Raw genomic sequence first — 13795 nt, 5'->3', positions numbered from 1 at the left:
TTGTCAAAGCCATATATATATTAATTATCACTTTGTTTGATCTACTTATTTTTGGACAATAAAGACGGATGTTTTTAGATATAAAGATATGGTCCCAATATTTTAATTTCACTTCAAATAGACATGTAAATTTTTCTGCTTTATTCAAAATACTTTACAGTTTATAATACAGCATTACACTTGAGATTTAATGTAAATAAAACAAAATCTTTTTTGGACGGTTGCATAATGATTTATGATTACAAAACATTTTAACATGTGTTATGATATGTAACCTCATATAATCTTGAAGACTTGACCATTTACAATTTAGACACGTGCGCAAATACAACCGTCTTAAGTAACATTTTTTGATTCTTTGACAGAAAACATTTTTTCTTTCTATATACATAACATATATGGATAAGTATATAATATAATTTTCTTTCTGAAAGTTCTATGAATTAAAAACGATACAGCACTCGATGCTTATCATTTCACAATAGTAGTCTATTGCGAAAATTTTTATTCTGCGTTTGTCAACTATAACGTTTTTTTAGTCTTTCGTTTCTTAAATATTAGCAGAATAAATAGATTCATAGCCAAAATGAAATTTTATAGAGAAACATTGCATTATTATAATGATTGTTCTCACAAAGAATTTTTAAACTACAACGTCACACACAAAAGGATGACATAAAACGACCTTTTATTTCATATCACAAAATAAGCATAGTCGTCAGCGACTTCATAAATACTATAATGAAACAAAGGTACTATTTAGGGTCCATGAAATTTTATGATTCTAAGATTTTTCTCTCTTACAACTAAACTTATTTTCTCTTATGCACCTGAAGCAGAAGTATTCTTTTTTTTCGCTATCAATCAATAATTTTTATCTGGCAATGTTCATTCTATATTATTTCTTTCGTTACTGAACAACACATTTTTTTAAAACAAAAAGGGCAGAAATTATATTATCAAGACCAACTGTTCCTTGTCTTTCTCACATAAAAATACATCTCTATTTTAAGAGCATAGAAAACTAAACTAAAGCAGGTTTAATCGTGTACATGCATTCATTGTACTAAACAGAAGAAAAAAATTGAAAACAAACAAAACCACTGTGTGCTTTATAACGAATATTATCGGTATTTTTTAAATACTTATGCCAGGCGCATGATATAATTACATCTAATATTACAGTAACTTTCTTATCATCTTCATAAATGTATTGCATACCTTAATACTTTTTACACGTAAAATTTTACTTGATTTACTTACTGCATACTGTTCTGCTGACCTATTAGTGGAAATATCTGTGTTATTTTACCGATTCCTTTAGTACGACCCTCTCGTAATAATAATCGCATACCGACGTGCAAATATTCCGGATGATTGACGAACCTAAATAACACGGATGCCGTATCGTTCGTTTGTAAACCTCTGTCTTTTGCATCCATTATTCCTTTAATGATACACGTCTGCCTTACATTCCCTATATGCACAGTTGTTTGAAAACCAGAATATATTGCAGTCGCGTGGTACACTATTAATACAGTTGCCTAAGAATATGCACATAAAATTGTAATAAGTAATTTATTTAAATCTTATATGTATTTTATGTGAGATATCATTATGTTGAACATACTTGGAAAAAAAGTGTAGCATGAGGTTGGTCCCATGGTGATATTAAAACCATTCCAGGTCTTAGATGGGGCAAAGGGGGGCTTCGATTTGTTGGCGGTGCTAATGTTAGACTAGCACTCTGCGATGCTCTTACTAAACAGCATGGAGTCTTGTTTCGATGTAAGCTAACAACTTTAACTGGACTGAATTCACCATCTGGTAAAGGGCCTACCAACAATCGAGTTCCAGGAGCGATTGCTCCTCTCACAAGCAATCCTCCCAAAACAGGTTCGTTCAAACCTGCTACTCTGTATGAAATAAAAGAAAACAGCTTGACTTTATAATTCATATGGTTACTAAATATAATTCTAATTATATTTTTAGAAAAAAATATACACCTGAAAGTTTCGTCAATTTGAAACAGACATGATTCAGGATCTGAATCTGCAGAATTCACGTTATATGGTGATAAATTCTTAATAAAATTTGTTAAATCTTCCAAACCCTCCCCGGTAACGCAACTCACATTGAAAACTGGTATTATCTCTGATTCATAATTCCACGACATTTGACTGTTATTATACATTATTAATTGCTTACAATATCCCTGTGCATTAATGGCGTTCTCTAACTGATTTATTGTTTCGGATATACTATAAAAACCAAGATCGATCTTGTTTACAACTATAAAAAATGGAAGTCCCAATGTAAGACATAACGCCATGTGTTCTTGCGACGCTTCATTCATAGGCGGTGCTACAACTAACATCACGTGATGAGGTGAATATCCTGAAAGATAAGGTTATAAATCGCTCATTAATAAAATTTACAATTTACCAAGATAACTCGAGTTATCGTACCTGTGAGACCGAGTACCGTAGTCCTTAAATATTTACGATGACCGGCTAAATCTATAAATGTAACAACTTTCGTCGCGTGCTCGCATATTTCTTCTGCAGTTGCCATTTCCGCATAATTTAGAACATGCCCTTTGCTATCAAAACCTATAATTTCGTGAGATATCGATGATGTACGACCTGTTTTTATCTCATGAAGGTGTCGCAACATATTCAGCCTTGCTCTCCCTCTACCATTATCTAGCTCACCCTGGGTTAATACTCCTATATACATTTCAGATACATTAAAATTTACATTTCAATTCAATTATTATAAACTAGATGAACAACGAATTTAGCAGAGTAAACTCTAAGTATATTTCTCTACCTTAAATGTCCTCTGCTAATCCTCTCACCTAAGAGAGTTGATTTTCCAGCATCCTGGGCACCAGTGACTGCAAGTCTCAAATCAATAATACTATCTTGATCCTCTCTATCCCCTTTCCTTAACTTTCTTATTAAAACTTCTGCTATCTGTCTTTCCTCTTTATTGTGACGTGTGGTTATATCTTTATTTTTAGAATTGGCATGTCTTTCACGTAGTATACTTGTTGTAGCACCTAATCTAGCTGCCATATCATTTAGAGTTTTTAATGATGCCTTCATGTCTTCTCTTGATAAGCCTGTTAATTTTCCATTATCTTCCACACCTAATAATTAAATAATGATATGATAAATAATAAAGTCATTAAACATATATGATTAGATAATTATAATTTATAAAACGGTTTCATACCAATTTGATAAATAGCTTCCCCGTGGCCTTCTCTGAGACGCCATTTCATTTGTGTTACAAGATGTTCAAACCGTTGACTAGATGGATTTATTAGCTTTAGTTTATATTCAACATTACCCTGTTCAGGTTCTGGTGGTAGTCTTTCCTCCTGATCATCATCAATACTTGAATTTTCACAGTCTGACATTCGATTTCCTTCATTCTCTGAATCATTCCAAGTATCTTTCTGGCTGTGTTTGTTATTATCTGGATCAAACAATTCCAAGAATGACTCCATATCTATAAACAAGAAACAATAACCATCATAAAATATATTTAAAACAATATTTAAAACAATGTACTATATTTAATGATTATATTTAATAAACAAAACAATAAATTATTTTACATGCACATAAAATCATTTTGAAAGCTTGAACTATTAATGATCATAACATTTCTTTATTATTGTGGCCAACAATCTTGACTGAAATCTAGTTCATTACCAATTCATAAATTATAAGTTACATCATATGATATTGCATCATATTCAAATACCTTAAGTTATATGTAGTGTATATAAAGTGCAATATTATAGTAAGCAGTGTTTATATATATATTATTAATTCATTTTATACTTTACAAAAGTGTGCTTAATATAAATTTGCAACATCAGTATAATAAAATCTTAATACAAAAACATTAAAAAATTTAAACTAATAAAATAATTAATATTTAAGACTTTCAAATAATTAATTGGAATTAATTCAGAAAAAATAAATGAAATTTATCTGTTTGGAAATTTACAATTTTACATTGCTAAAATATTTTCAAATTACGTAATATCGAGTAATACAGAGCAATCAATATTAATTAATATACATTTTCGCAATAAGCGTTAAATTAAAAATTACGTTATTTATTTATTTAGTCATTTTATTTGTGAAATAAAATTCTATCGCTTACATAAATGATATATATGCATTACAAAAATATTTCATGTAAATAGCTTTTTTTGCCCTCACGTTATTTCATGTTTATACAAATTTCTCTGAAAGAGACTTTGAAACATATTTAGAATGACAATAACTTGTAAAATACTCGAGCGCGCCAAATCAATGGATCCACACTACGCTATAACAGCTGTACATATACATATGCAATATCGCTTGACTCACCGAAAACGAAAACAAAACTGTATGCAAACAAAGTTGTTTGTGACCCACGAGCAAGGATGTATTTATGGATCACAGTTGGTCGATTGTACTTGCCAAATACGATATTTACGGAGTTTAAAGATCTTATTGTCGAAACGGGAATGTATTGCAAAATTGAAAATGATCTATATGATAAAGAAAACATCAATTGACTAGACGCGCATTTATGATGATTCAACGAGAAACGGCTGAAAAGACTTACTGCATTTTACAAACAGTAGTTTTCCCTTCGCAGGATGTATACTCCTGAAATCGAAATCGCGTTTGACACCCACGTCAGAGTTGAATAACACAGCATGCGAACCTCTCACTTTCCCTCCCGCTTTTTTCAACACCTGACTGTGCACGATTCAATCGAGATCTGACTGTTACCAGCCTCGACGATTCATTCTTCTGCGCTTGAAACAAATTTAGTTTCAATTCCAATCGAAAATTTGTTGGAGATGACGCTGCGAACGCGTTCATTGTGGCTCCACCTTTAGGGTGAAGAATCTATTAGTTCCATGGAAACGCAGGGTAACAGTTCGTAACAACCGTTCCATGGAATTTGTTTAAACAAAAACAAACCGCGTTATTCTTCGGTGATATCAAAGAAATATATTTTATTGCCACTGCCATTAACGATCAGTAAACCTAACCTCTTTGTCGCTCCAATCCACCAAAATTTGGACATGGAGTACTTCATCGCGAAATTGTGTATTCGCGCATGATCAGATGTAATATAAATCTTTCGGTGTCAGAAAAATTCCTTCTCTGTGTGTATGCCTTAAACGATACGATATCTGTGAAAGCGTCGTGAACGTAAACAATACTATTTCACACATTATTTTTAACGTTCCGTGTTATTTTCGTTTCGCCTATCGTCGAGCTCATTACAGTTAGCAATGACTGCCGTCGAGGTTTGTTTTCGTGCGACCAGACGGTCTTCTGTGTTCCCAATAATACGTCGTTGTCTGTATGGCTCTATTTACTTAACGTGTCTGAATGCTCGTCTCTCGTAAACCTGTCTCATAGATTTCGTTAATACAGAAATGCGAGGTACAGATGATACATATCGTGCCGCGATTAACTTTTATTTACATGCAGACTAAGTTGACGAGCATAAACATGGCCGTCGCGCTTTGTGATGATTACTTGTGCCAGTTTGAATTCAAGGAAGTCCCTCGAGAATGGAAATAATGGATGGAACGCATGCATCCGAGATATCCAGGTAACGAAACACTTCCGTGCTTCCTGGACGTTCCCGACGTACTCTGTGATTATATCTCTATTTAAGATCTTATTGTATCTCGATATTATCGTCTACCACGTATACCTGCACGTTCGTTATTAGATATGTGCTCCTTATTCTCTTTTTTTTTTTATTCTCTATTCTTTCCCCACGTAATCGCGGAGGTGACTGAACTTGCTAAGCGTACGTCATACGCATTGTTACACGTAACGCGATTGCAATCATAGCTCAGCTGACTACTATTGACCTATTGATGTGTTACTGTCAGTAGAAGTTCTCTAGCTTACTGTTTTGTAATGGAGTTATTGGGTGTTCTGCCTTTTTATTTTTTCCTGTGTTGTGTTCTTCACCCTTGCTTTGTCGGATTAGTGGTGTTTTTAGTGGATTTTGTGTTATATTCGTTTAATGTAATGTGTTAGTACAATTGGGTCTGATTGTACAATTATAAGTGCTTTATTTTTATTTTGTAGTACAAGCAATATATTTTTATCGTATATAGAAATCTAAATATTTATTTACAGTTATTAGTTATTGTTTGATTTATATTTGGTTTTAATTGTCTCTGTGTTTTTATGAATTAGTTATATTTTATACTGATGTATATTAAAATTAAAAATGTGTATATTTAAATGTAAAAAAAGTATATTTGAGAAATACATTTGTGTTAAACTAATTTTTGATTGTGTATTACATATTCCTTTAGAATTATGCCTATGTAAATATGGGATGGAATACTTTGACCCATTTTGATATTTGTAAATGAATGCTCTACTTATACTTTGAATTTGTATAGGAATATGTTAAAAAATTGTATATTGGATATATGTTTGCAAAAAAAGTGTCTAGTAAGAGAATATAAATGACAGTCAGCTAAATACATAATAAATATTATGTAATAATAAAAAATATATTTGAATTTATATTTTTGTTTAATATTATATAGTATATATTAAGATAAAGTAATACATTTTTTAAAAATTATATATTTTGTAAGCTTTGATAGCACTTTGGTAGTAAAATTTTTAATACTCACTTTCTTTAATAATGTTTTGAAATGAAGTTTTCTCCTTGATATCATCATATTTTATTTTTTGTATGTAAAGTAGATTAAATTTTAAAGGTCATTTAGATATTTATAAATGTTGGAATAAGGTTATATTTAAAGTTTGTTCCATGTACTTCCAATTGCTTATTTTAAGTTTCAAAGGGCAAAGTTGATTAGGATTACCATTGGTATTAGCATTTCATCTTTAGCGTAAATTAATGAATGCAGTTTTCATGCATTCAGCTTTGACCTTTTATTTAATTCATTATATTATAAATATTTTCATTCTTATCAATAAAGATATCAGAATATGCAAAAAGTCATATATATAATAATTAATAGTTGGAATTACTTGAATATTTTTTACATTCAAATGTAATAGACACTGATGATTATTATACAGCTTTATTTAGATGCTTTATATAGCATCCGAGAAAACCAGTTTCATCATCGAGTCATATCTGTCACATAAAATAATCAAATAAAGATTGCAACTGCACTAGTACACTTGTGACATTATATAATAAAAGAAACTAGTCCAAAGAGGTCACAAATACATCAGTGTTATCAATATTATGCTACTAAGCTAATTCAAAGTATTTGTTTCATTGCACTTGCCTGCGAGCAGTTACTTTTAATAGAGATTAGTGCTTATTTTCAAGGCTTCTGCATAGATGAGGCAAATTGGAGAGTTTTAAAAAGAAATCTTTACCTCCTAGAACAGCTTGATAAGAATAATCCTTGTAAGATTATTATATGACTTTAATATGTCATTCAGCATTTGATGACTTCCAAAAATTTGTTCATTTCAAGCCTCGATAATTTCGTCGGAAATGGATGAAAAATGTATCGAGCATTGAGTGTATCCATTTAAAAGGCGCTTCCGAATTCAATGCAGTGCACTTTCTAGGTAAATATCGTATGTTGGCTAAGAAAGTGAAAGTTTAAGATGCGATCAGCAACTTTCGTTATTTTTACGTAAATCATTTCGTCACGTGCTTACATGTTCCTTTTTTCTTCTTCCTTTTTCTCTTTTTGTAAACGAAAAAATTGGAGCAACGCAATGAATAAATAAAAAACACTTCGAACGATATACATCCGAAGACGTTTAAAATAATTCAAGTTTTTTTTGTAGGCAGTAAATTCGACGAAATGAATTTTTTAGGTAGTATATATATAGAATCGATCGTTGTGCATGGTTAAAATTTTAATTGTATCACGGAAAACGAGAATGCATTTTACATCGTTGCTTTGAAATATTGACCTTGATATGCATTAGTTTTCATCATTTTAACAAATATGCACAGGTAATGAATACAGTGTACAATAAAACAAATAGAAAGGAAGAAAGATATTTAAAGAAAAAAAAAAGAAAGCAAAAAAATTCGATGTCTATATGTGTGTGTGTGTGTTAAGATAAATTAGCAACTGATAATTATTTTTTTCCGAGTTACTATATTTTCTTTTTTACATCATCACTCGAAATATACGATCGCATATTTGGTCAATGTTTAAAGTGACCCGTCTGCGTGGACTTAGATAAGAACGAGACCGGAAAGAAGTTTTTTAACAAAACATTTGTCCAGCGCAGACATTGTAAACTTTTCAATAAAATAACATCGAATAAGAAGTTTTTGCAAATAATATTTTCGTCTTTCGTCTTTTATCATTAAAGTATCTTTATGCGCTGATGTGGATGTTTAACATGTTTTGTGTCACGTGTAAATGATTAAAATATTTAAACGAAATGAATCTAAAGAAGAAGATCATTCATAGGATTTATTTGTAGAACGTTAAAACTTTAGAAAAAAATATTAAATTTGATATGGTATGAAATTTATTAATATCGCATAATGTCTATCCATTATTAATGGAAAACAAAATGTTTGAACATATTTTCAGTAGGAATTTCTATTTGTCAAATGAAAATAATTATTAGAAACAGGTACTCTTTGAGAAATGATTAAAAAATGTATTAAAAAATACTAATCTTCCTATGATACGAAACGTGTTAATATTCTGACAAAATTTAATTTATAAATTTAATTTGCAATTAAATTTATGTTTAAAATATCTATTAATTACGAAAAGATAAGAGAGACCTTCGAACAAATTTTCATAAACAATTTTGGAAAACAATATTCGAAGTTCGAGCGTGGTAATTACGCGTGATAAACACGAGTGGAATTAAGGAGATGTGTTTATCGTATAAAAGGTGCACAATGATTTCAGGCTGTTGTCTGGGTGAGCAATGAATGTATTCCGAATTTTGACACCGTGTGTATTGCAACGTAGACGACCAAAGGAGGTTGATAATTCCGATAAAAGGGATTGCTGGTTCGTGAAAAGACGGCGTGGAGATGCTTCCTACATGATACATAGAATGGGTGCTTCTGCATCGTCAAGCATTACCAGTGTAGGTGGAGATTCGGTCCAAGCAGCTAGACTTTCATCCTCTGGTAATCCACCTGATCAACATGGCATTGCTATCAGGTATTTAAACATTTAACATTGGATCTCGTTATCTGAGTCGCTTCGTTTCTCTTCATCGGCTAGATCTGTACACTATAGAGATCTTATTTTAACGATATTCGTACAACTGCGAGTATCTTTAGCTGCGCTTTAATGAGCTCTTTGATCTCGGGTTAACGATTACGGGATTGATAAAAATCCTATGTCCATTTGCAGGGAAAAGAAGAAGAAAATGACGGGATTCGCGACTTTACGGAAGAAGTTCATTCGAAGACGTCGGTCTTCAAAGGCCTGCGACCATGGTAGGATAATCCGAGATTTGGTCTCAACATGGAGTCATTTAGAGGCAACGGCGCTTTTGGAGGAGTACGAGGCGTTAGCTGCATTAAAGGATCTCCATGTTCAAGCCGAATTAGCTAGACCACCGGCTGCCACATACAAACAGGATTTGTCTATGTTGTACGACTATAAACATTGTTCTGATGTGGATCTCGTCTACCGAGGAGCATGCTTCCCTGTTCACAGAGCCCTGTTGTCAGCCCGTTGTCCCTACTTTAGGGATTTGCTGGCTGGATGCCCGGGTATATAATTTTTCTTCTCTTTGGAGTAGTTTAACACGTTCACTGCTTGTTAGCCTTCTATCACTTACTATCTATATCTTAGTAAGTCATTTTTATATAAATCCTATCTTTATAACGTGAGATTTTATATATGAACATAACATGTGAAAAATATGATATAGTATTATGAAATAATCATGTAAAACTTGATGAACTTGTAAAATGTGCGAACTATAGTGCAGATAAAAATGAAAGTGCTGATGGGCTAGAAGGGATAGGAAATCCTCATGGATCATCGGGTTCAGTGACAAGTCCATGCACCTTTTGGAAAAGAGGGTACCTGGAAAGGCGAACGTGACTATATTTGGTCATAGACTGTAAAAACGCGTGGTGGGAGTACGAAAACCGTTAAAAGGGACGCTTTGTTGTCTAAATAATTATAGTTTTCTGTTTTGTTCAATCTCGGCTCGAGCCCCCAGAAATTATAGTGATTTTATTCTATATATGTATTTACAAATGATAAAACATAAAATTATAATTATTTAACTAAAACTATTTCTTAATAAATTAATGTATTACAACTAGAGTAACTAAATCAATACAACTAATCAACTAATAACCACTAATAACAACTCACAACTCATGTCAATCAATGATAATAACAACTTTTTCTACTAAAGCGTCCCTTTTTAACGGTTTCCGTACTCCCACCACACGCACGTTTTTACAGTTGTCCACGAGCAAATATGGTCACGTTCGCCTTCCAAGGTATCCCTTTTTCTGAAAGGGCCGCGGACATGTCGTTGGCTCGATGACCTATGAGGATTTCCCATCCCTTTTGGCTCGTCAGAACTTTCACTTTTGCACTGTAGTTCGTACTCCTTACAAGGTCATCGACTTTTACACGGTTATTTCACGATACTACATTGATAAGATCATTTTTCTTGATCTTTTTATTTTTATGTTGTTTACCAACTAGAAGAATTTATTTAAGTATGAAATAATAGAAGAAAAGGACAACTTGGTAGATTTTGAAAACAGATGGTTCATGATGATTTGTAAAAGACGATTAATATTAGTTTAATCATGTTACTTTAGCTCGGTTATCATTCTGCATATATATATACATATAAAGTAATTATAATTTTTTAAATGTTCAAGAAGATAACAAAACTGTATTTAATCCTAAAATCAAATGGAAAGGTAGTTTTGATGTGGAATTAGTTATCAACATATTGTATTTTAAAATCGCTCTTTTATAAAAGATGGGAAATGTGCCTTATTATGTTTTTCATTTTTAACTTTCGTATATGATTTATATGAATTATTATGCAAGATTATTTCCAAACTCTGTATGTTTTAATTTATACTCTATATCAGTACTGCAGTGAACGCGTTAATCGTTTGATGATTGAATTAAAAGAATTAATTTTAATTTTATTGAATCGTAGGATACGGTGCTAGAATATGTTTGGAGCTGAGAACACCGAATCTCGAAGTACAAATGTTTTCAGCATTATTGCGATATCTCTACACTGGTGATATTTGTCCACACGATGCAGCTTTGGAGGCGAATTTCTTGCGACGACTGAGCGAAGAATTCGGCACACCGAATCCGCTGGAACACGATCTCAGATACCTGCTGGACACCGGTGATTATGCGGACGCTGCGTTGGTGTTCACATCGGACAGTGATTACCAGAGACCAGATAGTGGAAGTTCAGAATATGGATTCCGGCCAAAGTTAGAACTGCCATGTCATAAAGCGATACTTTCTGCGAGATCCCCGTTCTTCAGAAACTTAATACAAAGACGGACTAGATCTGGGGAAGATCACACAGAAAGAGCGCTTCATATACCCACTAGAATAGTTTTGGATGAGAGTGTAATACCCAAACGATATGCCAGAGTATTGTTACATGCAGTGTATTTAGATACAGTTGATTTATCGTTAATTATGAGAGGTAATGGTTGCGGGAACAGCGCTGGTAGTCTTGGAGAGGTAATTATATTATTTCCCATATTTTGAGCCAAGACCAAATGTAGCTTACGTCTATATGAATATTTATTGCTGCTTTTTAAGTATTTATTTATTATTTATTATTTAAATAAGAAAGTTCTATTAGTAATTTCAAGAAAGGTAATTTATCGTTTGATTGTAAATTATTCTTGTTCATATGTTTGTTCTCAGGTTCAGGCTCTTACTCATACTGGACGTGTTCGACCAAGTCCCTTAGAAGAAGCGATGGAATTATACCAAATCGGCAGATTTTTGGAACTAGATATATTGTCACAGGGTTGTGAAGATCTTATTTTAGAATACCTTACATTGGAATCGCTCCCAACTGTTTTGAAGTGAGTTTCCCATAATTTGAAACATTATTAAATGAAATGCACCTTTCAAGAATTCATTGTTCTTATCGATTTCCAATTATATTTTTACAGGTGGGGCAGTCAACCTCACGGATCGGCATGGGTACATAGACAAGCCTTGCATTATTTAAGAGAGGAATTCCAGCCAGTCGCTTCTTCTTCTATTCTTCATCAATTGGACCACGTACATTTGGCGAACGTTTTGCAAAGTCATTTCTTGCAAGCGAGCGAACTTGAAATACTGCAGGCAGTACTCAAGTGGGGGGAACAAGAATTGGTGCGTCGTATGGAAGATCGGGAACCAAATTTGCTCAGTCATACGGTGCACTCTGTGACAAGAAAGGGGTTGAAGAAAAGAGATTTAAGCGATATAGAGTTGCGGGAGATACTTAGTGAGCTTCTACCACTTGTCAGAATGGATCACATATTACCCCCAAATAGTGAAGCGCTGGCTCAAGTACGAAACATTAAACTCGCTCAGATATAGATACCCATTTTTATATGATGCTCAATGAAACTTTTATGTGTTTAGGCTATTAGAAGAGGATTAGTTTCAACTCCACCCAGTCATATGATAGGAGATGAGAGGGAGAATTTACGAATGAATGCATGGATAAGGGGAGGGAAGAAAAATGGATTTTTTGTAAGGCCACGCCTGTTCATGCCTTATTACGAGGAAATAAAGGTAAACGTAATTTTTATTTAAAAAAGAAATGTTCTTTAATAAGAAATTATAAAAAAATTCATCTCATTGCTAAAACAAATGTATCAAATAAAAACAAACTTATTTATATTCTGCAAGATTAGTTATGATGAAAATTATTTTATATCGATGACAACGTTGTTTACTAATATTATCATATAAATCCATTCAGATACTTTGAGAGCGATGCTTATTAATTATCATATAGAGCATTGTAAACAAAATTGTTAATTTGAAAATTTCTACATTATAACACGAATCGATATACAGAAATATCTCTTAAAATTAAATTGAAATGATTTATTCAGATCATTTATCATCAGTTCTTTTGTTACAGATTATTATATATCTTTCAATAATTGTCAAGATACAATATAATTAGTTTGTGCTGATATATTCTAATCTAAGATAAACAAATCTTTTTACAGTCTTTAGTTGAGGAACAAATGGTCCAAGAAGCAGATTTAGTGAGATTGCGAAGGCCACGGTATGTGGCCGATATTCCCGATGCCTTGTACATGGTTGATGAGAAACCAAGACCAATGGGTACAGCCGGGGTGGATGTTCTCGCCGCGGCGTTTCCAGGTATTTTGATCGCTATTTTCTTATCAATGTTTGATAGTTCTATTGTGTTTTGACAAGATATGGAGAAATTCACTCTTCCAAAACGAGAATGGGTATTTGTTATGTGTTCTATTTAAGTTCCAGATTCCGCGACCTTGGCAGCTATGCTGAAGCGAGAGCAGAAATTGAGGCAGTCTCCCAGTTGTCAGAGGGCTATCAGTTTGCCGCTCTCATCGCGACACGAAATTAATAGGCAAGTGCGACTACGTGTTGTGAGGGAGTTCAACCTACCTGACACGGTGGCGGATCTGTTAGAAGTGAGTACTTTTCTCCTCCTGTTTCGTAGAATAATTCTAGAGTCACCTGTACAAACAATTTTAGGATATTTTGAAAAATATAAAAGTCTGCACA

The 13795-nt window shown here is 32.8% G+C and overlaps 2 protein-coding genes across 11 annotated transcripts in view; one reads left to right on the top strand and one right to left on the bottom strand.

Moving 5' to 3' along the window:
• Nucleotides 1-118: 118 nt before the first annotated feature.
• Nucleotides 119-13795, bottom strand: part of LOC100647853 (GTP-binding protein 2) — a 29509-nt gene continuing 15832 nt past the window's right edge. For 2 of the 6 annotated variants that reach the window (XM_048408281.1, XM_048408282.1), the window contains exons 3-8: nucleotides 3241-3519; nucleotides 2861-3154; nucleotides 2469-2729; nucleotides 2007-2397; nucleotides 1631-1916; nucleotides 119-1544 (exon numbers count right to left, since the gene is read on the bottom strand). In XM_048408281.1, coding sequence (XP_048264238.1) covers nucleotides 1260-1544; nucleotides 1631-1916; nucleotides 2007-2397; nucleotides 2469-2729; nucleotides 2861-3154; nucleotides 3241-3517 — 1794 coding nt within the window. In that variant the 5' untranslated portion in view covers nucleotides 3518-3519 and the 3' untranslated portion in view covers nucleotides 119-1259. Of the gene's footprint in view, nucleotides 1545-1630; nucleotides 1917-2006; nucleotides 2398-2468; nucleotides 2730-2860; nucleotides 3155-3240; nucleotides 3520-4397; nucleotides 4562-4638; nucleotides 4822-13105; nucleotides 13748-13795 lie in introns of those variants that run through there. The other 4 variants (XM_048408280.1, XM_012311305.3, XR_007225019.1 and 1 more) reach the window with 4 other exon arrangements.
• The window catches only part of LOC100647342 (BTB/POZ domain-containing protein 7), a 29243-nt gene continuing 20406 nt past the window's right edge, over nucleotides 4959-13795 (top strand). The window contains exons 1-10 of one of the 5 annotated variants that reach the window (XM_048408278.1): nucleotides 4959-5646; nucleotides 7526-7622; nucleotides 8945-9205; nucleotides 9401-9765; nucleotides 11196-11746; nucleotides 11936-12099; nucleotides 12190-12574; nucleotides 12650-12802; nucleotides 13249-13405; nucleotides 13529-13701. In XM_048408278.1, the coding sequence (XP_048264235.1) occupies nucleotides 8964-9205; nucleotides 9401-9765; nucleotides 11196-11746; nucleotides 11936-12099; nucleotides 12190-12574; nucleotides 12650-12802; nucleotides 13249-13405; nucleotides 13529-13701 (2190 nt within the window). In that variant the 5' untranslated portion in view covers nucleotides 4959-5646; nucleotides 7526-7622; nucleotides 8945-8963. Of the gene's footprint in view, nucleotides 5647-7525; nucleotides 7623-8927; nucleotides 9206-9400; nucleotides 9766-11195; nucleotides 11747-11935; nucleotides 12100-12189; nucleotides 12575-12649; nucleotides 12803-13248; nucleotides 13406-13522; nucleotides 13702-13795 lie in introns of all 5 variants that reach the window. The other 4 variants (XM_003397273.4, XM_048408276.1, XM_012311311.3 and 1 more) reach the window with 4 other exon arrangements.

The sequence above is a fragment of the Bombus terrestris genome, chromosome 8, assembly GCF_910591885.1.
Source record: "Bombus terrestris chromosome 8, iyBomTerr1.2, whole genome shotgun sequence".
Lineage (NCBI taxonomy): Eukaryota > Metazoa > Arthropoda > Insecta > Hymenoptera > Apidae > Bombus > Bombus terrestris.
The sequence above is the reverse complement of the archived record's forward strand: the minus strand, read 5'-3'. Positions and strand labels throughout refer to the sequence as shown.